Here is a 25663-nt window from a genome sequence, read left to right as displayed (position 1 = left end):
GTCCATAACGAATGTAGTTTTGTTCAAAAAAGCTCATCATTTATGTCCAAAAATCTCCGTCTCGTTAGCACATGATGTAAGCCAGCCGGACTTCTCGTCATGAACGAGGGGAAAAAATATATTTCCGTTCGTTCAAACATGTCAAACGTTGTATAGCATAAATCATTAGGGCCTTTTTTAACCAGAACATGAATAATATTCAAGGTGGACGAATGCATACTCTTTTATAACGTATTGGAACGAGGGTACCCAACATGAACTAGCGCGCCAGGTGTCTAATGGGACATCAACGTTCCATGGCTCTTGTTCGGTCAGATCTCCCTCCAGAAGACTCAAAACACTTTGTAAAGGCTGGTGACATCTAGTGGAAGCAATAGGAAGTGCCAAAATATTCCTAAACCCCTGTGTTTTTCAATGGGATAGGTTTAAAGTCAATACAACACATCAGGTATCCACTTCCTGTCAGAAAATGTCTCAGGGTTTTGCCTGCCAAATGAGTTCTGTTATACTCACAGACACCATTCAAACAGTTTTGGAAACTTTAGAGTGTTTTCTATCCATATATAATAAGTATATGCATATTCTAGTTACTGGGTAGGATTAGTAACCAGATTAAATCGGGTACATTTTTTTTATCCAGACGTGCAAATGCTGCCCCCTAGACCCAACAGGTTAATGGCACAGGCAGGGAGCCCAGCCAACAGCGAGTTGCAGTAATCCAGACGGGAGATGACAAGTGCCTGGATTAGGACCTGCGCCGCTTCCTGTGTGAGGCAGGGTCGTACTCTGCGAATGTTGTAGAGCATGAACCTACAGGATCGGGTCACCGCCTTGATGTTAGTGGAGAACGACAGGGTGTTGTCCAGGATCACGCCAAGGTTCTTAGCACTCTGGGAGGAGGACACAAGGGAGTTGTCAACCGTGATGGCGAGATCATGGAACGGGCAGTCCTTCCCCGGGAGGAAGAGCAGCTCCGTCTTGCCGAGGTTCAGCTTGAGCTGGTGATCCGTCATCCACACTGATATGTCTGACAGACATGCAGAGATGCGATTCACAGCCTGGTTATCAGAAGGGGGAAAGGAGAAGATTAATTGTGTGTCGTCTGCATAGCAATGATAGGAGAGACCATGTGAGGATATGACAGAGCCAAGTGACTTGGTGTATAGCGAGAATAGGAGAGGGCCTAGAACAGAGCCCTGGGGGACACCAGTGGTGAGAGCGCATGGTGCGGAGACAGATTCTCGCCACGCCACCTGGTAGGAGCGACCTGTCAGGTAGGACGCAATCCAAGCGTGGGCCGCGCCGGAGATGCCCAACTCGGAGAGGGTGGAGAGGAGGATCTGATGGTTCACAGTATCAAAGGCAGCAGATAGGTCTAGAAGGATGAGAGCAGAGGAGAGAGAGTTAGCTTTAGCAGTGCGGAGAGCCTCCGTGACACAGAGAAGAGCAGTCTCAGTTGAATGCCCAGTCTTGAAACCTGACTGATTAGGATCAAGAAGGTCATTCTGAGAGAGATAGCAGGAGAGCTGGCCAAGGACGGCACGTTCAAGAGTTTTGGAGAGAAAAGAAAGAAGGGATACTGGTCTGTAGTTGTTGACATCGGAGGGATCGAGTGTAGGTTTTTTTCAGAAGGGGTGCAACTCTCGCTCTCTTGAAGACGGAAGGGACGTAGCCAGCGGTCAAGGATGAGTTGATGAGCGAGGTGAGGAAGGGGAGAAGGTCTCCGGAAATGGTCTGGAGAAGAGAGGAGGGGATAGGGTCAAGTGGGCAGGTTGTTGGGCGGCCGGCCGTCACAAGACGCGAGATTTCATCTGGAGAGAGAGGGGAGAAAGAGGTCAAAGCACAGGATAGGGCAGTGTGAGCAGGACCAGCGGTGTCGTTTGACTTAGCAAACGAGGATCGGATATCGTCAACCTTCTTTTCAAAATGGTTGACGAAGTCATCCGCAGAGAGGGAGGAGGGGGGAGGGGAAGGAGGATTCAGGAGGGAGGAGAAGGTAGCAAAGAGCTTCCTAGGGTTAGAGGCAGATGCTTGGAATTTAGAGTGGTAGAAAGTGGCTTTAGCAGCAGAGACAGAAGAGGAGAATGTAGAGAGGAGTGAGTGAAAGGATGCCAAGTCCGCAGGGAGGCGAGTTTTCCTCCATTTCCGCTCGGCTGCCCGGAGCCTTGTTCTGTGAGCTCGTAGTGAGTCGTCGAGCCACGGAGCAGGAGGGGAGGACCGAGCCGGCCTGGAGGATAGGGGACAGAGAAAATCAAAGGATGCAGAAAGGGAGGAGAGGAGGGTTGAGGAGGCAGAATCAGGAGATAGGTTGGAGAAGGTTTGAGCAGAGGGAAGAGATGATAGGATGGAAGAGGAGAGAGTAGCGTAGCATTATGCTACTACACATAAATACATCACTGTAAAAGGACTAGTAGAGAGAATACTACAGACACAGTGGAATCATTGAACAAAATATGACATTTATTGATGAAATACAATAAAATCACAAATTAGGTTTCTTTGAATCAAAGCTAAAATAATTAGCTACAAAAAAATTAAAACCTGTTAAACATCAACTGCTGTGTTCCTCACCTGGCTCACTGTAAAAAGCTAACTACAGTAAAACATCAACTGCAGTGTTCCTCCCCTGGCTCACTGTAAAAAGCTAACTACAGTAAAACATCAACTGCAGTGTTCCTCCCCTGGCTCACTGTAAAAAGCTAACTACAGTAAAACATCAACTGCAGTGTTCCTCCCCTGGCTCACTGTAAAAAGCTAACTACAGTAAAACATCAACTGCAGTGTTCCTCCCCTGGCTTACTGTAAAAAGCTAACTACAGTAAAACATCAACTGCAGTGTTCCTCACCTGGCTCACTGTAAAAAGCAAAGGATTGATTACTGTACTTCTATATTTCCATCAACCCTGTCTTGTGGATTTGGCCACATGTTCTCATCCACATCACAATGGATGTTTTCATTAGCCAAACATCTTGGGAAGAATCTTTGGGCGAATCCAGGCCTGACACTGGTCTGGCGTGATGTCATTGCATGCATCATCCATGGCCTGGAGAAGGGTGGCTTGTTCGTGAGGGCGCCTATCATATACCTTCCACCTCCATGTGGAGAAAAATTCCTCAATCGGGTTAAGGAAAGGAGAGTATGGGGGTAAGTACAGGGTGGTACATTGTGGATGGGCCTGAAACCATGCTTGCACCATTTGAGCACGGTGGAACCTGACATTATCCCACACAATGACATAGGTCATGCCATCAGCTCTACAGACCTGATTTAGCTCATCAAGGAAGGTTACATTCGAACAGCGAATCACGTGGCTGCCTGCAACTCAATATATAGAGTATATAGAGTAGAGCGCTTTAGATGTTGTTCGACCAAACATTAGAATATGCAAGATGAGTAATCTAAGCAACTTTGACCGTGGTATGATTGTTGGTGCCACACATGGTGATTCCAGCATCTCAGAAACAACTGCCCTCCTGGGATTTTTACGCACTACAGTCTCTAGAGTTTACAGAGAATGGTGCGATAAACAAAACACATTCAGTGAGCGGCAGTTCTGTGGGCAAAAACACCTTGTTAATGAGAGAGGTCAGAGGAGAATGTCCAGACTCATTCAAGCTAACAGAAAGGCCACAAATGCTCAAATAACAGCTGTTTAAAACAGTGGTGTGCAGAAGGGCATCTCTTAACGTCCAACATCGTGAATAATTCAGGCTGTTGTGGAGGCAAAAGGGGGTCCTACCCAGTCCTCGATAGGTGTACCTAATAAAGTGGCAGGTGAGTGAACAGTAATGTCAAATCTGAAAACATGGTCTGGAAAAGTGGTCCATGGGACCATAGAAACAGTGTCTGATAAAGAATGATGATGAAATATTACATCCATAGATAATGTAGTCCAATTGGTTCATGTTCCACGGTAATTGGTGTCAATGGATCTCGTTATCCTGAAACTTTCATGATCTAAAGATGGAATATTGTTTGTCAGTTTCCGTAAAACTATGCATTAAGAGTAATGCAACAGTTACTCATCATTTTGAGCAGTTGTATCAATTGATAGTTAGATCATTGTAATGAAATGAATAGACAGTCATCTCAGATGTAATGTGTGAATTGCATTTTGAAACAGGTGATTTTAGTTCAATGAACAAATGATCTTATCTTTATGTGTATTGTATCCAAGCAACTGGAAAAAGTGTTAGAGTTTTGAAAAATTAGCATTTTGATCATCGGTTGTGAGTTTTGTGTCTCGAGATTTGAAAAATGACATCAAGGTTCCGAAATTAGTGCCAAAGTGATTGTTAAAAACTGTATTATAGCCCTGGTGTGATATGGTGGTTTAGCGTGGCTGACACTGAATGCAGCAACTAATCATTCCCCAATTAGTTAGTGGCTAGTTCATTGAGTCTATATACCAATGCTGGAGTCAATATGATTTATGGTTCATGAGAAGATCTAATGGAGAAGATGATTTTCAGCATTAGAGTTACAAAGAATGAGATGTTTATAGTTTCCTTGTTCTTCGATATATACTATATGACCAAAAGTATGTGCACACCTGCTCGTCAAACATCTAATTAAATTTTTTTTTTTTTCATTTAACATTTAAAAATCATGGGCATTAAAATCGAGTTGGTCCCCCCCTTTGCTGCGGGTAGGTAGCATTCTCCTGGCATCCGCCAAACCCAGATTTGTCCGTAAGACTGCCAGAGAGTGAAGCCTGATTCATCACTCCAGAGAACGCGTTTCCACTGCTCCAGAGTCCAATGGCGGCGAGCAATACACCACTCCTGCCGAAGCCTGGCATTGCACATGGTGATCTTAGGCTTGTGTGCGGCTGCTCGGCCGTGGAAACTAATTTCATGAAGCTCCCGATGAACAGTTTTTATGCTGATGCTTCCAGAGGCAGTTTGAAACTCGGTAGTGAGTGTTGCAACCGAGGACAGACGATTTTTACACGTTACACACTTCAGCACTTGCCGGTCGCGTTTTGTGAGCTTGTGTGGCCTATCACTTCGTGGCTGAGACGTTGTTGCATCTAGATGTTTCCACTTCACAATAACAGCACTTACAGTTGATTGGTGCAGCTCTAGCAGGGAAGAAATTTGACGAAGTGACTTGTTGGAAAGGTGGCATCCTATGACGGTGCCACACTGAAAGTCACTGAGCTCTTCAGTAAGGCCCTTCTACTGCGAATGTTTGTCTATGAAGAATGCATGGCTGTGTGTTACATTTTATACACCTGTCAACAAAGGGTGTGGCTGAAATAGCCGAATCCACTAATTTTAATGGCTGTCCACATACTTCTGTTCATACAGTACCAGTCAAAAGTTTGGACACATTTTTCTTTATTTTTACTATTTTCTACTATGTAGAATAATAGTGAAGACATCAAAACTATGGAATAACACAAATGGAATCATGTAGTAACCAAAAAAGTGTTAAACAAATCCAAATATATGTTATATTTTAGATTCTTCAAAGTAGCCACCCTTTGCCTTGATGAGAGCTTTGCACACTCTTGGTATTCTCTCAACCAGCTTCATGAGGTAGTCACCTGGAATGCTTTTCCAACAACCTTGAAGGAGTTCCCACATATGCTGAGCACTTGTTGGCTGCTTTTCCTTCACTCCGCAGTCCAACTCATCTCACCCAAACCATCTCAATTGGGTTGAGGTCAGGTGATTGTGGAGGCCAGGTCATCTGATGCAGCACTCCATCACTCTCCTTATTGGTCAAATAGCCTTTACACAGCCTGGAGGTGTGTTGGGTGATTGTCCTGTTGAAAAACAAATGATAGTCCCACTAAGTCCAAACCAGATGGGATATCGCTGCAGAATTATTATTATTTTTAACTAGGCAAGGCAGTTAAGAACAAATTCTAATTTACTATGACAGCCTACCGGGAAACAGTGGGTTAACTGCCTTGCTCAGAACAACAGATTTTTACCGTGTCAGCTCAGGGATTCAACCCAGAAACCTTTTGGTTACTGGCCCAACACTCTAACCACTAGGCTACCTGCCGCCACAGAATGCTGTGGTAGCCATACTGGTTAAGTGTGCCTTGAATTCTAAATAAATCACAGAGGGTATCACCAGCAAAGCACCCCTACACCATCACACCTCCTCCTCCATGCTTCAAGGTGGAAACCAAACATGCAGAGATCATCCATTCACCTACTCTGCGTCTCACAAAGACATGGAGGTTGGGACCAAAAATCTCAAATTTGGACTCATCAGACCAAAAGACAGATTTCCACCGGTCTAATGTTCATTGCTTGTGTTTCTCGGCTCAAGCAAGTCTCTTCTTCGTATTGGTGTCCTTTAGTAGTGGTTTCTTTGCAGTAATTCGACCATGACGGCCTGATTCACACAGTCTCATCTGAACAGTTGATGTTGAGATGTGTCTGTTATTTGGGCTGCAATCTGAGGTGCAGTTAATTGCCGATTACTGGTAACTCCAATGAACTTATCCTCTGCAGCAGAGGTAACTCTGGGTCTTCCTTCCTGTGGTGGTCCTAATGAGAGCCAGTTTCATCATAGCGCTTGATGATTTTTGCGACTGCACATGAAGAAACTTTCAAAGTTTGTGAAATTTTCAGCATTGACTGACCTTCATGTCTTCGTTTCTCTTTGCTTATTTGAGCTGTTCTTGCAATAATATGAACTTGGTCTTTTACTAAGTATGGCTATCTTCTGTATACCAACCCTACCTTGTCACAACACAACTGATTGGCTCAAACGCATTAATGAAAGAAATTCCACAAATTAACTTTTAACAGGCACATTCAAGGTGACTACCTCATGAAGCTGGTTGAGGGAATGCCAAGAGCGTGCAAATCTGTCATCAAGGCAAAGGGTACTTTGAAGAATCTCAAATATAAATATATTTTGATTTGTTTAACACTTTCTTGGTTACTACATGATTTTCAGGGAAGCTCATATGCGTGCTAGTCTTCCTCATCAGGGTCTTGACCTGACTGCAGTTCAGCGTCGTAACCGACTTCAGTGGGAAAATGCTCACCTTCAATGGCCACTGGCATGCTGGAGAAGTGTGGTCTGATTTGAAACCGGATGAATCCCGGTTTCAACTGTACTGGACAGATGACAGACAATATGCGTCATGTGGGTGAGCTGTTTGAAGATGTCAATGTTGGGAACAGAGTGCCCCATGGAGGAGGTGTAGTTATGATATGGCCAGGCATAAGCTACTGACAACAAACACATTTACATTTTATCACTGATCATTTGAATGCACAGGGATACCATGATGAGATCCTGAGGCCCATTGTTGTGCCATTCATCCACCGCCATCACATCATGTTTCAGCATGATAATGCACAGCCCCATGTCACAAGAATCTGTAAACAATTCCAGAAAGCTGAAAATATCCCAGTTCTTCCATGGCCTGCATAATCACCAGACGTTACCCATTGAGCATGTTTGGGATGCTCTGGATCAACGTGTACGACAGCGTGTTCCAATTCCCGCCAATATCCAACAACAATCAACAGCCTGATCAACTCTATGTGAAGGACAAATGTTGGGAACACCAGATACTGACTGGTTTTCTAATCCATGCCTCTTTTTTATTTAACCTCTTGACGTTACCCTAGGATAGGGGGCGCCACAGCGCATTTTGGAAAAAATTCGTGCCCATTTTCAACGGCCTACTAATCAGACTCAGAAGCTAGGATATGCATATAATTAATACCTGTGGATAGAAAACACCCTAAAGTTTCTAAAACTGTTTGAATGGTGTCTGTGAGTATAACAGAACTCATATGGCAGTCAAAACCCCGAGACCGATTGAACCAGGAAGTGGAATTCTGAATTGTGGACTCAACTTCACGTCGTCGCCTATTATTCACACCGTGAGATATCGTTTATTGAGCACTTCCTATTGCTTCCACAAGATGTCGCCAGTCTTTACAAAGTGTTTTGAGCCTTCTACTGTCGAAACTCAGTGAATGAGACGCGTTGGAAATTGGTCACAGCGGGAGGGCCATCACCATTATGACGCCGGCGGCCCTATCTACCCCCACCTTTGGAAACGTTTTGAAACACATTGAAATCGTCCCCCTCGAATCTTATTGGCTCTCTTGTTGAAACAGGCCCTGAAGATTTATGTTATACAACGTTTGACATGTTTGAACGAACCTAAATGGGAAAAAATTGTTTTTTCCGACACGGCTGTCCCGCGGCCGGCAGAGCTTTTGGATACTGCCTTCAGACGCGCTAACAACAGCAAGCTAATGGAACATAAAGGATGGACTTTTTCGACCGAAAATACATCTGTTGTGGACCTGGGATTCCCGGAAGTGCTTTCTGATGAAGACAACTAAAGGTAAGGGATTATTGACAATATTATACAACATTAGATGTGATATGCGATTGTTCCAAGATGGCGCCGAGCTGTATTTACTAGCTCATTTTCTGAGTATCGCATCCCCTTTTATCGCTAAGTGTGATTACCCAGTAAAGTTATTTTTAAATCTGGTATGACAGGTGCTTTCAAGAGATATTCATCTATAAATCTTAGAATGACAATATTACATTTTAAACATGTTTTCGAATAGTAATTCAGTAAATTGTAGCACTGTTTCATCGGATGCTTTTGACGGGAAAATAGTTAGTCAACGTCAGACGCCGATGTAAAATGCTGTTTTCATATATAAATATGAACTTTATTGAACAAAAGAATGCATGCATTGTGTAACATGATGTCCTAGGTGTGTCATCTGATGAAGTTTGTAAAAGGTTAGTGCTGCATTTAGCTGTTTTTTGGTTATTTGTGATGCATGTGGTTGGTCGGAAAATGGCTATGTTGCTGCTTTTTACGATGGACTCCTCTAACATAATCTAATGATTTGCTTTTCCTGTAAAACCTTTTTGAAATTGGACGACGTGGGTCGATTCAGGAGAGGTTTATCTATAAAACGATATAATTTGAAAAAAAATATAATACATTTTTTTTTAAAATTTTGTTATGCTAATGGCGATATGATTTTTCGCTGGATTTTGATCCCGCTGACGGGATGAGACGCTGAAGAGGTTCTGTGACCAACAGATGCATATCTGTATTCCCAATCATGTGAAATAGATGAGGGCCTAATGAATTTATATCAATAGACTGATTTCCTTATATGAACTGTAACTCAGTTAAATCTTTGAAATTGTTTCATGTTGCATGTATATTTTTGTTCAGGGTATACTTAGATAATTAGGTACAACTGCAAATTCAGTGTGGTTCATCTTATGGATGTCCATGATAGCGATTACGAGTTTCAAGTTGGTAGTCCTTGGCGGAGTGGATTTACACACCCTGCTATATTGTGGATAAAGAGTTAACTGTCTAACAGAGCATAATTCCCCAGAGAAGCTGTCTAGGCCCTTTACTTTTTTAATTCTTTACTAATGACATTCCACTGGCTTTGAGAAAAACGAGTCTGTCTATGTATGCGGATGACTAAAACACTATACATGTCAGCTGCTACAGTGACTGAAATGACTGCAACATCTAACAAAGAGCTGCAGTTAGTTTCAGAATGGGTGGCAAGGAATATGTTAGTCCTAAATATTTCAAAACTAAAAGCATTGTATTTGGGACAAATCATTCACTAAACCCTAAACCTCAACTAAATGTTGTAATAAATAATGTGCAAATTGACCAAGTTGAGGAGACTAAACTTATTGGAGTAACCCTGGATTGTAAACTGTCATGGTCAAAACATATTGATACAACAGTAGCTAAGATGGGGAGAAGTCTGTCCATTATAAAGCGGTGCTCTGCCTTCTTAACGACACTATCAACAAGGCAGGTCCTACAGGCCCTAGTTTTGTCACACTTGGGCTATTGTTCAGTCATGTGGTCAGGTGCTACAAAGATAATTGCAATTGCCTCAGAACAGGGCAGCACAGATGGCCCTTGGAAGTACACAGAGAGCAAACATCTCTCCTTGCTCAAAGTGGAGGAGAGATTGACTTCATCCCTACTTGTATTTGTGAGAGGTATTGACATGTTGAATGCACCAAGATGTCTGTTTGAACTACTGGCACACAGCTCGGACACCCATGCATACCCCACAATACATACCACCAGAGGTCTCTTCACAGTCCCCAAGTCCAGAACATACTGTGCACAGTACTGAATAGAGCCATGACTACATGGAACTCTACTCCACATCAAGCAGTACAATCAGATTTAAAAAACAGATTAAAAATACCTTATAGTCAGGGACAAAGTTGTGGAGAAGTACAGATCGGGGTTGGGTTATAAAAAAAATATCGGAAACTTTGAACATCCGACGGAGCACCATTAAATCCATTACAAAAAATGGAAAGAAAATGCACCACAAAAAAACCTGCCAAGAGAGGGCTACCCACCAAAATTCACAGACCAGGCAAGGAGGGCATTAATCAGAGAGGCAACAAAGAGACTAAAGATAACCCTGAAGGAAATGCAAAGCTCCACAACGGAGATAGGAGTATCTGTCCATAGGACCACTTTAAGCCGTACACTCCACAGAGCTGGGCTTTACGGAAGAGTGGCCAGAAAAAAGCCATTGCTTAACCTCTCTTGGGCAGGGGGCAGTATTTTCACGTCCTGATAAAAAACATACCCGATTTAATCTGGTTATTACTCCTGCCCAGAAACTAGAATATGCATATAATTGTTTGATTAAGATAGAAAACACCCTAAAGTTTCTAAAACTGTTTGAATGGTGTCTGTAAGTATAACAGAACTCATATGGCAGGCCAAAACCTGAGAAGATTCTATACAGGAAGTGCCCTCTCTGACCATTTCTTGGCCTTCTATAGCCTCTTTATCGAAAACAGAGGATCTCTGCTGTAACGTGACATTTTCTAAGGCTCCCATAGGCTCTCAGAAGGCGCCAGAACGGGGAATGATGACTCTGCAGTCCCTGGCTGAAAAACAGTAGGGGTTTTGGATAGTGGTCGATCTGAGAACACGGTCGCGCGCGTGCACATGAAGAGTCCATTTTCTTCTTTCAGTCTTTGAACGAAAACAACGTTTCCCGGTCGAAATATTATTGCTATTTTACGAGAAAAATCGCATAAAAATTGATTTTAAACAGCGTTTGACATGCTTCGAAGTACGGTAATGGAATATTTAGACATGTCACGACATGCGTCCGCACGTCACTGTTCGGATAGGGACCTGAACGCACGGACAAAACAGAGGATATTTGAAGATAACTATGGATTATTTTGAACCAAAACAACATTTGTGGTTTAAGTAGAAGTCCTGGGAGTGCATTCTGACGAAGAACAGCAAAGGTAGTCCAATTTGTCTTATAGTAATTCTGAGTTTAGTGAACGGCAAATTTGGTGGGTGTCAAATTAGCTAGCCCGTGATGGCGAGCTATCTACTCAGAATATTGCAAAATGTGCTTTCGCCGAAAAGCTATTTTAAAATCTGACACCGCGATTGCATAAAGGAGTTCTGTATCTATAATTCTTAAAATAATTGTTATGTTTTTTGTGAACATTTATCATGAGTAATTTAGTAAATTCACCGGAAGTTTTTGGTATGTTTGCTAGTTCTGAACATCACATGCTAATGTAAAAAGCTGGTTTTTGATATAAATATGAACTTGATTGAACAAAACATGCTTGTATTGTATAACATAATGTCCTAGGAGTGTCATCTGATGAAGATCATCAAAGGTTAGTGCTGCATTTAGCTGTGGTTTTGGTTTTTGTGACATTATATGCTAGCTTGAAAAATGAGTGTGATTATTTCTGGCTGGGTACTCTCCTGACATAATCTAATGTTTTGCTTTTGTTGTATTGCCTTTTTGAAATCGGACAATGTGGTTAGATTAACGAGAGTCTTGTCTTTAAAATGGTGTAAAATAGTCATATGTTTGAGAAATTGAAGTTATAGCATTTTTAAGGTTTTTGAATTTCGCGCCACTTGATTCCACTGGCTGTTGACTAGGTGGGACGATGCCACATACCCGAGAGAGGTTAACCTGTTAGGGCTAGGGGGCAGTATTTGCACGGCTGGATAAAAAAATGTACCCGATTTAATCTGGTTACTAATCCTACCCAGTAACTAGAATATGCATATACTTATTATATATGGATAGAAAACACCCTAACGTTTCTAAAACTGTTTGAATGGTGTCTGTGAGTATAACAGAACTAATTTGGCAGGCAAAACCCTGAGACAGATTCTGACAGGAAGTGGATACCTGATGTGTTGTATTACCTTTAAACCTATGCCATTGAAAAACACAGGGGCTGAGGAATATTTTGGCACTTCCTATTGCTTCCACTAGATGTCACCAGCCTTTACAAAGTGTTTTGAGTCTTCTGGAGGGAGATCTGACCGAACAAGAGCCATGGAACGATGATGACCCATTAGACTCCTGGCGCGCGAGTTCATGTTGGGTACCCTCGTTCCAATACGTTGTAAAAGAGAATGCATTCGTCCACCTTGAATATTATTCATGTTCTGGTTAAAAAAGGCCCTAATGATTTATGCTATACAACGTTTGACATGTTTGAACGAACGTAAATATATTTTTTCCCCTCGTTCATGAAGTGAAGTCCGGCTGGCTTAGATCATGTGCTAACAAGACGGAGATTTTTGGACATAAATGATGAGCTTTTTTGAACAAAACTACATTCGTTATGGACCTGTGATACCTGGAAGTGACATCTGATGAAGAGAATCAAAGGTAATGGATTATTTACATAGTATTTTCGATTTTAGATCTCCCCAACATGGCGGCTAGTCTGTATCGCAACGCGTATTTTTCTGGGCGCAGTGCTCAGATTATTGCAAAGTGTGATTTCCCAGTAAGGTTATTTTTAAATCTGGCAAGTTGTTTGCGTTCAAGAGATGTAAATCTATAATTCTTTAAATGACAATATAATATTTTACCAATGTTTTCTAATTTTAATTATTTAATTTGTGGTGCTGACTTGAATGCCGGTTATTGGAGGGAAACGATTTCCTGAACATCAACGCCACAGTAAAACGCTGTTTTTGGATATAAATATGAACTTGATAGAACTAAAAATGCATGCATTGTCTAACATAATGTCCTAGGAGTGTCATCTGTTGGAGATTGTAAAAGGTTAGTGCATAATTTTAGCTGATTTTATGGTTTTGGTGACGCCTGTCTTTGAATTGGCACAACATTACACACAACTCTTGTAAATGTACTGTCCTAACGAACTCTAAATTTATGCTTTCGCCGTAAAACCTTTTTGAAATCGGAAAACGTGGTTAGATTAAGGAGATGTTTATCTTTCAAAGGGTGTAAAATAGTTGTATGCTTGAAAAATATGAATTTTGACATTTATTTGGATTCAAATTTGCCGCTCTTGAAATGCACCTGCTGTTGATGGAGTGCACCACGGGTGGGACGCTTGCGTCCCACCTAGCCCATAGAGGTTAAAGAAAAAAATAAGCAAACATGTTTGGTGTTCGCCAAAAGGCATGTGGGAGACTCCCCAAACATATGGAAGAAGGCTCTCTGGTCAGATGAGACTAAAATGTAGCTTTTTGACCATCAAGGAAAACGCTATGTCTGGCACAAACCCAACACCTCTCATTACCCCGAGAACACCATCCCCACAGTGAAGCATGGTTGTGGCAGCATCATGCTGTGGGGATGTTTTCATTGGCAGGGACTGGGAAACTGGTCAGAATTGAAGGATGATGGATGGTGCTAAATACAGGGAAATTCTTGGGGGAAACCTGTTTCAGTCTTCCAGAGATTTGAGACTGGGACGGAGGTTCACCTTCCAGCAGGACAATGACCGTAAGCGTACTGCTAAAGTAACACTCGAGTGGTTTGAGGGGAAACATTTAAATGTCTTGGAATGGCCTAGTCAAAGCCCAGACCTCAATCCAATTGAGAATCTGTTGTATGACTTAAAGATTGCTGTATACCAGCAGAACCCATCCTACTTGAAATGGCTGGAGCAGTTTTGCCTTGAAGAATGGGCAAAAATCCCAGTGGCTAGATGTGCCAAGCTTATGGAGACATACCCCAAGAGACTTGGACTATAAACACATGTACACATGGATTTTGTGTTGTAGATATGTGGTGGTAGAGTAGGGGCCTGAGGGCACGGACTTAATTTATTGTGAAATCTGTTGTGAATGTGTTGTAATGTCTAAAAAACATTGTATAGCTGTCTTATTTTTGCTGGACTCCAAGAAGAGTAGCTGGTTCCTTGGCAATTAATAAATACAAATACAGTGATTTAAATGGACATGTATTTTTTTTTAACTTAACATTTTTTTTGTAACTTTTTCAAATTTGTTCAGCATGAGGAAAGACACCGACATACAAAGTTTCAAGTCTCTAGGTCAAACTGGGTGGCGGATATGACGGTCTATGTGAGACTGCTTATAACAGTACCACCTATAGGTCAATCGGTGCCATTATTTTTAACTAAATTACTCATTACTTCTAGTTTCTGAGTGCCAAATTAGAAAAAAAGTGACCAATCTCAGCTTGAGTTATCTGACCATGTCAAGACAAAGACAATAACAATTCAGAATTCAGAAAATAACAATAGGTTTGATAATAATAATATACATACGAGTCAGCATCCGCCTCTCCCCTCTGTTTTCTCCTGTTAAGAAGCAGCACAGTGATCGCCACGCCCAGAATCAGCCCCACAGCCAATAGCATGCCCAGAACACTGATGACATCACCCGTTCCCACCTGGGGCAGTGGCTCCTCTACACAGAGGGAAAAAAACACTGTTACACACACGCACGCACACACACACGCACACACGCACACGCACGCACGCACGCACCCACGCACGCACACACACACACACACACACACACACTCCAGGTAACCATTGTAACCACATGACCTTACCTGTGATGCTGACCTCCATGAAGGCGGAGCTTGTCCCGATGCTATTGGTTGCGTCGCAGACATAAGTCCCTCCTACCTCGTATCTGATTGGTCCTTTAAATGACAGAACATTGTCACGGATCTCTACGCTGTTCGGTATGGAACCATTCAACCTGCAGGTACACACACACCGATACACACACACACAAACACACGAATGCCATTATTCCAAGTATGACATAACATACAAAGCTTCATAAACATCAAACAGACCATAGACTTATAAAGAGGACTCATCTTTTTATTTAATCACATAACGGCTTCTGTGACATCATTGAGGGCGTTCTCCATTTTAAAGTAGTAAACAAACTGAAAAGGTGCATAGTGTCATCTGGAGGGTGTTGTCTGAACAGGTATAAAGCCAAGGTTGGTGATTTACTGCCCCCTGGAGGGTGATGTCTGAACAGGTATAAAGACAAGGTTGGTGATTTACTGCCCCCTGGAGGGTGTTGTCTGAACAGGTATAAAGACAAGGTTGGTGATTTACTGCCCCCTGGAGGGTGATGTCTGAACAGGTATAAAGACAAGGTTGGTGATTTACTGCCCCCTGGAGGGTGATGTCTGAACAGGTATAAAGACAAGGTTGGTGATTTACTGCCCCCTGGAGGGTGATGTCTGAACAGGTATAAAGACAAGGTTGGTGATTTACTGCCATCTGCAGTTATGGAATGTTTTCTCAGCAGTATAATTCATTGGCTGATCCCTCCTGATGACCTGGATGGAATTTAGTGATCCTTCCTTAACCTGTTAGGGCTAGGGGGCAGCATTTGCACGTCTGGATAAAAAAAATGTACCCGATTTAATCTGGTTACTAATCCTACCCAGTAACTAGAATATGCATATACTTATTATATACGGATAGAAAACACTCTAAAGTTTCTAAAACTGTTTGAATGGTGTCTGTGAGTATAACAGAACTCATTTGGCAGGCAAAACCCTGAGACATTTTCTGACAGGAAGTGGATACCTGATGTGTTGTATTACCTTTAAACCTATCCCATTGAAAAACACAGGGGCTGAGGAATATTTTGGCACTTCCTATTGCTTCCACTAGATGTCACCAGCCTTTACAAAGTGTTTTGAGTCTTCTGTAGGGAGATCTGACCGAACAAGAGCCATGGAACGATGATGTCCCATTAGACACCTGGCGCGCGAGTTCATGTTGGGTACCCTCGTTCCAATACGTTATAAAAGAGTATGCATTCGTCCACCTTGAATATTATTCATGTTCTGGTTAAAAAAGGCCCTAATGATTTATGCTATACAACGTTTGACATGTTTGAACGAACGTAAATATATTTTTTCCCCTCGTTCATGACGAGAAGTCCGGCTGGCTTAGATCATGTGCTAACAAGACGGAGATTTTTGGACATAAATGATGAGCTTTTTTGAACAAAACTACATTCGTTATGGACCTGTGATACCTGGAAGTGACATCTGATGAAGAGAATCAAAGGTAATGGATTATTTACATAGTATTTTCGATTTTAGATCTCCCCAACATGACGTCTAGTCTGTATCGCAACGCGTATTTTTCTGGGCGCAGTGCTCAGATTATTGCAAAGTGTGATTTCCCAGTAAGGTTATTTTTAAATCTGGCAAGTTGATTGCGTTCAAGAGATGTAAATCTATAATTCTTTAAATGACAATATAATATTTTACCAATGTTTTCTAATTTTAATTATTTAATTTGTGACGCTGACTTGACTGCCGGTTATTGGAGGGAAACGATTTCCTCAACATCAATGCCATAGTAAAACGCTGTTTTTGGATATAAATATGAACTTGATAGAACTAAAAATGCATGCATTGTCTAACATAATGTCCTAGGAGTGTCATCTGATGGAGATTGTAAAAGGTTAGTGCATCATTTTAGCTGGTTTTATGGTTTTGGTGACCCGGTCTTTGAATTGACAAAACATTACACACAACTCTTGTAAATGTACTGTCCTAACATACTCTAAATTTATGCTTTCGCCGTAAAACCTTTTTGAAATCGGAAAACATGGTTAGATTAAGGAGATGTTTATCTTTCAAAGGGTGTAAAATAGTTGTATGTTTGAAAAATTTGAATTTTGACATTTATTTGGATTCAAATTTGCCGCTCTTGAAATGCACCTGCTGTTGATGGAGTGCACCACGGGTGGCACGCTAGCGTCCCACCTAGCCCATAGAGGTTAACCTATAGGAAGCCCCATCTTTTGACTATAAAAAAATTCCTCAATGGTGCTGTCCATGCTAAAACAAACTACATCCATCTAGCGCCCTCTTTATATCGCTATGACACTGGTATACTCACAATTACGCTTAGGGTTAGAGGTTAAGGGTTAGAGGTCAGGGTTACTCACATTCTCCACTGGAACAGAGAGACAGGTGGGTTGGCATCAGTCAGACATGTGAGCTCAACGTTCTGACGGTCCAGGTACCAGTTCCCATCGAACCCCTCCACTGACACCTCTGGTTCATCTGATGTAAAATAATAATATCGAATACTTTCATATATGCCATTTAGCACACACTTTTATCCAGAGACACTTACAATAATTTTTACAAGTGAGTAAGTCAGTGGGACGGTGAAAGTGTGTGTGCATGTGCACTGGCGCGTGTGTGAATGTGTGTATCAGGGTTGGGCCCAATTCTATTTGAAGGAAGTAAACTACAATTACAATTCAATCATTGAAAAATGGCATTTATTTTCAATGACTTCTTACAGTTTTCTCCAATTGTTAGCACACCTTTGTTGAAACGAAATCTCAGATACTCAACCCTCTAAAGACAAAACAGTTAACCAATTTCCCCAAACCCCACAGACATCTTGCAAAATGGAACACAGCAATCCAAATCCTGTACTCAAAATGGAACACAGCAATCCAAATCCTGTACTCAAAATGAAACACAGCAATCCAAATCCTGTACTCAAAATGGAACACAGCAATCCAAATCCTGTACTCAAAATGGAACACAGCAATCCAAATCCTGTACTCAAAATGAAACACAGCAATCCAAATCCTGTACTCAAAATGAAACACAGCAATCCAAATCCTGTACTCAAAATGAAACACAGCAATCCAAATCCTGTACTCAAAATGGAACACAGCAATCCAAATCCTGTACTCTCTGCTCAAAACGAAACACAGCAATCCAAATCCTGTACTCAAAATGGAACACAGCAATCCAAATCCTGTACTCAAAATGAAACACAGCAATCCAAATCCTGTACTCTCTGCTCAAAACGAAACACAGCAATCCAAATCCTGTACTCCCTGCTCAAAATGAAACTGTATACAAATGACACACACATCAAATGAATCTAACTTAGTGACAACTGAGATCACACTAATGTGACCTAATTCAAAACACTACTATCAGAACCTATTTCAGTGTAAAGACTAAGATGTTGTTGTTAAACTGTATATTGTTTGTGTTCACTCAAACAAGAAAGGAACACAAATGCAAAAATGTTAGTTTTATATTTCAACATGACTCAATACATGTCAAACAGTATACTGTAAGCACACATACAGTAAAAATGCAAACATAAAGTAAATATATTTTGCATATGGAAAGGAAGACATATAGGCCTATTTGTACTACTGTACTGTATGTTAGATCAATTGCATCAAATATATAAAGAAACTGTGAAAATACAATCAAATCAGAAACAAATACTGCATTGTGAAAACAAAATCAGTTCACAGATTTTCATAAACATCACAGGCGATATTCTCCTTGGAATGATGCATCCACCCCTGACAGGACCCTGCTGGAATGTCACCACACGCCTCCTCCATTGCCTGGAGAAGGGCTTTGGGATCATACATCTTCCACCACCATGCTGAAATTCCTCAATGGGGTTGAAAAATAGGGAATATGGTGGGAGATAGAAAATAGTAAACGTGGGATGGTCATGGAACCAGTTGTGGACCAATGTAAGAATTCTGTTCATTGACTATAGCTCAGCATTCAACACCATAGTACCCTCCAAGTTCATCATTAAGCTCGAGGCCCTGGGTCTGAACCCCGCCCTGTGTAGCTGGGTCATGGACTTACTGACGGGCCACCCCCAGGTGGTGAAGGTAGGAAACAACACCTCCGCTTTGCTGATGCTGAACACTGGGGCCCCACAAGGGTGCTTGCTCAGCCCCTTCCTGTACTTCCTGTTCACCCATGACTGCGTGGCCACGCACGCCTCCAACTCAATTATCAAGTTTGCAGACGACACTACAGTTGTAGGCTTGATCACCAACAACGATGAGACAGCCTACAGGGAGGAGGTGAGGGCACTTGGAGTGTGGTGTCAGGAAAATAACCTCAAACTCAATGTCAACAAAACAAAGGAGATGGTCGTGGACTTCAGGAAACAGCAGAGGGAGCACCCCCCTATCCACATCGACAGGACCGCAGTGGAGAAGGTGGAAAGCCTCAGGTTCCTCGGCGTATACATCACAGACAAACTGAAATGGTCCACCCACACAGACAATGTGGTGAAGAAGGCACAATAGTGCCTCTTTAACCTCAGGAGGCTGAAGAAATTTGGCTTGCCACCTAAAACCCTCACAAACATTTACAGATGCACAATTGAGAGCATTCTGTCAGGCTGTATCACCGCCTGGTACAGTAACTGCACCGCCCACAACCGTAGGTTTCTCCAGAGAGTGGTGCAGTCTGCCTAACACATCACCTAGGGCAAATTACCTGCCCTCCAGGACCCTTTTACGCACAGTTGTGCATCAGAGTTTTAAAGGGCAGGTCATATGCTATAGGTCCGTGGACAGAGGAATTCTATCACACCTTATTATTGATGTAGCTTGTAGGCTCTTCACAAATGGCCAGATCCTGACATAGGCAAAATTACATTTCAATCATTTAGCAGACACTCTTATCCAGAGTGACTTACAGTAGTGAATGCATACATTTCATAGATGATTTAATTTTTTTTTATTATAATTTTTTTTTTCATACTGGCCCCCTGTGGGAATCAAACCCACAACCCTGGCATTGCAAACACCGTGCTCTACCAACTGAGCCACAGGGAAGGCCGGTTCTCCAAGGTTCATAACCACTGTATAGATCATTGCATTTTTACATTTTAGTCATTTAGCAGACACTCTTATCCAGAGCGACTTACAGTAGTGAATGCATACATTTCAAACATTTCATTAAAAAAAGAATTTTCACACTGGCCCCCCCGTGGGAATCGAACCCACAACCCTGGTATTGCAAACACCATGCGTTGCAAACACCGTGCTGTACCAACTGAGTTACAGGGAAGGTCATGATGTGTGAATTTCACCAGACCGTTACTGTTTGCCCATGTTGTCATGTTGTCTAAGCTTGTTGGCACTGAAGCTTGTGGAGATTGGTGGCATATTATAGAGCCTATCAACAATTATGTAGGCTACAGGTTAGGCGTTAAGGTTGTAAATGTTGTGGAAGTGACTGTCTCACTGACCTAGATCAATTTGGTCACATGACCAACTGCAGTGACTGTCAATCATCAAATCATTGGAATGAGAATAACTTTATCAGATCAAAAACATGAAGAATGACCCATTTATCATTTCTGTGTTGTCAAGAAGCCACGCCTATTAATTGGCCAAAACGTACGATGCACGGGTCGAACCAGAACCGATCATTAAAAATACAACATTTGAATAATCAAATCATTGTTCCGTTTTTCATTATTTAATATTTCCTTTAGACAATAAAAACGAAAAACAAAACCGTTTACGTGTTTGAGTTCAGATTCAAATCATATAAATGAAGAACGACCCTTAACCTCATTTTTATCTTGTCATCTAATAGGAAATGTTAAAAAGTACACAGACCTTTCAGGCCGATCATGTCGCTGTTCAGAAAGCCTAGCTATATTAAACATATTGAAACAGTTGAAATTAAGTTTAAATAATTTAAATCAAATCCTGCAGTCAATGTTTGATACTATGTGCATTAACCCCATAAAATGGGAAATGTAAAAATACTGAATTCCAATTCAATTATTTTCCAAAGATTACATGTTTTCCAATTCAAATGAAATTCATAACTTACTTAATTATTGTTGGAATTCGAATTGAATTCAACATATATTCTCCACTTCATGAGTGAATTCAAGAATTTAATTAGAATTTCAAATTCAATTGGAATTGACCCCAACCCTGCTGTGTGTGTGTGTGTGTGTGTGTGTGTGTGTGTGTGTGTGTGTGTGTGTGTGTGTGTGTGTGTGTGTGTGTGTGTGTGTGTGTGTCCTACACTGTATGTCCAGCGTGACAGAGTCGGTGTATGTCTCCTGGTTATAGGAGGTGATACAGGTGAGTGTCTCCAGGTGTGTGTTCTTGCTGGGTACCAGGATGAAGTCGCTTCGCACCGTGATCGTCCCATCAGAGTTACGGATCTCCTGGGTGGTCGCTTCACCACGCACACGCGTGTCCCACCTGCTCACACAGAGAGAAACACACACAGACACACAGAGAGAAACACACACAGACACACAGAGAGAAACACACACACACAAAGCAGTCAGGAAATAAACTTCCATATAACATTTGAAGCTAGCGACAGTTACTGATACGTTCACTGTTTGGGATCAAACCTTCGTGAAAACTTTGAATCATTATTGTCTGAATTCTTACTTTGGAGAGATTATGTTGCATAAAGCTTTAGAGTGTTAAACTGTTTCATAGAGCTTTAGAGTGTCAAACTGTTTCATAGAGCTTTAGAGTGTCAAACTGTTTCATAGAGCTTTAGAGTGTTAAACTGTTTCATAGAGCTTTAGAGTGTCAAACTGTTTCATAGAGCTTTAGAGTGTCAAACTGTTTCATAGAGCTTTAGAGTGTTAAACTGTTTCATAGAGCTTTAGAGTGTCAAACTGTTTCATAGAGCTTTAGAGTGTCAAACTGTTTCATAGAGCTTTAGAGTGTCAAACTGTTTCATAGAGCTTTAGAGTGTCAAACTGTTTCATAGAGCTTTAGAGTGTCAAACTGTTTCATAGAGCTTTAGCGTGTCAAACTGTTTCATAGAGCTTTAGAGTGTCAAACTGTTTCATAGAGCTTTAGAGTGTCAAACTGTTTCATAGAGCTTTAGAGTGTCAAACTGTTTCATAGAGCTTTAGAGTGTCAAACTGTTTCATAGAGCTTTAGAGCTCCATTTTTGGCTGGCCTTATGCCAGAGATAAAGGCATTGTTAAAACCGGGTCTCTTATATTTCCAAACCCTTATCTGTCTTATCTGTCTTATCTGTCTTATCTGTCTTCTCTGTCTTTTCTGTCTTATCTGTCTTATCTGTCTTATCTGTCTTATCTGTTTTATCTGCCGCTGAGGTGGGAGGGGTGGTAATATCTGAGGTGGGAGGGGTGGTAATATCTGAGGTGGGAGGGGTGGTAATATCTGAGGTGGGAGGGGTGGTAATATCTGAGGTGGGAGGGGTGGTAATATCTGAGGTGGGAGGGGTGGTAATATCTGAGGTGGGAGGGGTGGTAATATCTGAGGTGGGAGGGGTGGTAATATCTGAGGTGGGAGGGGTGGTAATATCTGAGTCCTTAAAAACATGTGCCAAAGTATCAGTTTCAGTATGCCCAGTTTGGGCTATTAGATGATCTATCTAGATATATTAGATGTGTGTAAAAAGCCCTGTATGTCAGCTAATACATGATTTAAGATGTGTGTAAAAACCCCTCTATGTAGTCTAATACATTATTTTAGATGTGTGTAAAAACCCCTCTATGTAGTCTAATACATTATTTTAGATGTGTTTAAAAACCCTCTATGTAGGCTAATGCTCATCCAGAGGCGGCGCTCCTAGTGGCCAGGGAATTAATCCAGGGAATCTTAAATCCGTTTGACCTAATATATACCAGCGTGTTGAATGTGCAACCAGAGGGAAAAAAACTCTAGACCACCTTTACTCCACACACAGAGATGCGTACAAAGCTCCCCCTCGCCCTCCATTTGGCAAATCTGACCATAACTCTATCCTCCTGATTCCTGCTTATAAGCAAAAACTAAAGCAGGAAGTACCATTGACTTGCTCAATAAGGAAGTGGTCAGGTGAAGCAGATGCTAAACTACAGGGCTGTTTTGGTGCATAGACTGGAATATGTTCAGGGATTCTTCTGATGGCATTGAAGAGTACACCACATCAGTCATTGGCTTCATCAATAAGTGCATCGATGACGTCATCCCCACAGTGACTGTACGTACATACCCCAAACAGAAGCCATGGATTACAGGGAACATCCGCAATAAACGAAAGGGTAGAGCTGCCGCTTTCAAGGAGCAGTACTCTAACCCGGACCCTTATAAGAAATCCCACTATGCCCTCCGACGAACCATCAAACAGGCAAAGCACTAATAAAGGACTAAGATTGAATCATACTACACGGGCTCCGACCCTCGTCGGATGTGGCAGGGCTTGGAAACTATTACAGACTACAAAGGGAAGCAGAGCCATGAGCTGCCCAGTGCAACGAGCCTAACAGACGAGCTAAATAACTTCCATGCTCGGTTCGAGGCAAGCAACACTGAAAAGTGCATCATCCAGTATTTATGCTGCAGTAGTTTATGTGTCGGGGGGCTAGGGTCAGTCTGTCACATCTGGAGTATTTCTCTTGTCTTTTCCGGTGTCCTGTGTGAATTTAAATATGCTCTCTCTAATTCTCTCTTTCTCTCTTTCTTTCTTTCTCTCTCTCGGAGGACCTGAGCCCTAGGACCATGCCTCAGGACTACCTGGCTTGATGACTCCTTGCTGTCCCCAGTTCACCTGGCCGTGCTGCTGCTCCAGTTCCAACTGTTCTGCCTGCAGCTAAGGAACCCTGACCTGTTCACCGGACGTGCTACCTGTCCCAGACCTGCTGTCCCAGACCTGCTGGAACCCTGACCAATTCACCGGACATGCTACCTGTCCCAGACCTGCTGTTTTCAACTCTCTAGAGACAGCAGGAGCGGTAGAGATACTCTCAAAGATCGGCTATGAAAAAGCCAACTGACACTTACTCTTGTGTTACTGACTTGTTGCACCCTCGTCAACTACTATGATTATTATTATTTGACCATGCTGGTCATTTATGAACATTTGAACATCTAGGCCATGTGCTGTTATAATCTCCACCCGGCACAGCCAGAAGAGGACTGGCCACCCCTCATAGCCTGGTTCCTCTCTAGGTTTCTTCCTAGGTTTTGGCCTTTCTAGGGAGTTTTTCTTTGCCACCGTGCTTCTACACCTGCATTCCTTGCTGTTTGGGGTTTTAGGCTGGGTTTCTGTACAGCACTTTGAGGTATCACCTGATGTAAGAAGGGCTATATAAATAAATTTGATTTGATGAGAACAGCAGCTGTTGTGGATGACTGTGTGATCACACTCTCCATAGCTGATGTAAGACTTTTAAACATGTCACCATTCACAAGGCCGCAGGGCCAGACGAATTACCACGAGCATAAGCTGACCAACTGACAAGTGACTTCACTGTCATTTTCAATCTGTCCCTGACCGAGTCTGTAATACCAACATGTTTCAAGCAGACCACCATAGTCCCTTTGCCCAAGAACACCAAGGTAACATGCCTAAATGACTACAGACCCGTAGCACTCAAGTCTGTAGACATGAAGTGCTTTGAAAGGCTGGTCATGGCTCACATCAAAACCATTATCCCAGAAACACTAGACCCACTCCAATTTGCATACCGCCCCAACAGATCCACAGATGATGCAATCTCTATTGCACTCCACACTGCCCTTTCCCACCTGGACAAAAGGAACACCTAAGTGAGAATGCTATTCATTGACTGCAGCTCTGCGTCCAACACCATAGTGCCCTCAAAGCTCATCACTAAGCTAAGGACCCTGGGACTAAACACCTCCCTCTGCAACTGGGATCAGGACTTCCTGATGGGCCGCCCCCAGGTGGTAAGAGTAGGTAACAACACATCTGCCCCGCTGATCTTCAACACAGGGGCACCTCAGGGATGCGTGCTTAGTCCCTTCCTACACTCCCTGTTCACCCACGACTGTGTGGCCAAGCACGACTTCAACACCATCAATAAGTTTGCTGATGACACAACAGTGTTAGGGCTGATCAATGACAACAATGAGACAGCTTAAAGGGAGGAGGCCAGAGACCTGGCAGTGTGGTGCCAGGACAACAACCTCTTACTCAATGTGAGCAATACAAAGGAGCTGATCATGGACTACAGGAAAAGGAGGGCCGAGAAGGCCCCCATTAACATCAGCGGGGCTGGGTGAAGAGTTTCAAGTTCCTCAGTGTCCACATCATCAATTAACTACATGGTCCAAACACACCAAGACAGTCGTGAAGAGGGCACGGCAACACCACTTCTCCCTCAGGAGACTGAAAAGATTTGGCATGGGTCCCCAGATCGTAAAAAGTTCTACAGCTGCACGGTTACTCCTGACCGGTTACTTCAACGCCTGATATGGCAACTGCTCGGCATCTGACTGTAAGGTGCTAAAGAGGGTAGTTTGTAGGGCCCAGTACATCACGGGGGCCAAGCTTCCTGGCATCCAGATGTTGTATCCAAGTTTACATATACTAAGGTTAGAGTCACTAAAACTCATTTTTCAACCACTCCACAAATTTCTTGTTATCAAACTACAGATTTGCCAAGTCGGTTAGGACATCTACTTTATGCATGACACAAGTCATTTCTCAAACAATAGTTTACATACAGATTATTTGACTTATAATTCACTGTATCACAATTCCAGTGGGTCAGAAGTTTACATACACTAAGTTGACT

General features: G+C 42.3%; 1 protein-coding gene across 1 annotated transcript in view; it reads right to left on the bottom strand.

Annotated features, from left to right (window-relative positions):
* The window catches only part of nectin1a (nectin cell adhesion molecule 1a), a 48904-nt gene that overhangs the window by 4930 nt on the left and 18311 nt on the right, over positions 1-25663 (bottom strand). Inside the window, exons 6-9 of the mRNA XM_045717662.1 lie at positions 21166-21347; positions 17265-17382; positions 14878-15029; positions 14588-14729 (exon numbers count right to left, since the gene is read on the bottom strand). Coding sequence (XP_045573618.1) covers positions 14588-14729; positions 14878-15029; positions 17265-17382; positions 21166-21347 — 594 coding nt within the window. The remainder of the gene's footprint in view (positions 1-14587; positions 14730-14877; positions 15030-17264; positions 17383-21165; positions 21348-25663) is intronic.

This window comes from Salmo salar, chromosome ssa04 (genome assembly GCF_905237065.1).
Source record: "Salmo salar chromosome ssa04, Ssal_v3.1, whole genome shotgun sequence".
Classification (NCBI taxonomy): domain Eukaryota; kingdom Metazoa; phylum Chordata; class Actinopteri; order Salmoniformes; family Salmonidae; genus Salmo; species Salmo salar.
This window is presented reverse-complemented; position numbering and strand designations above follow the sequence as displayed.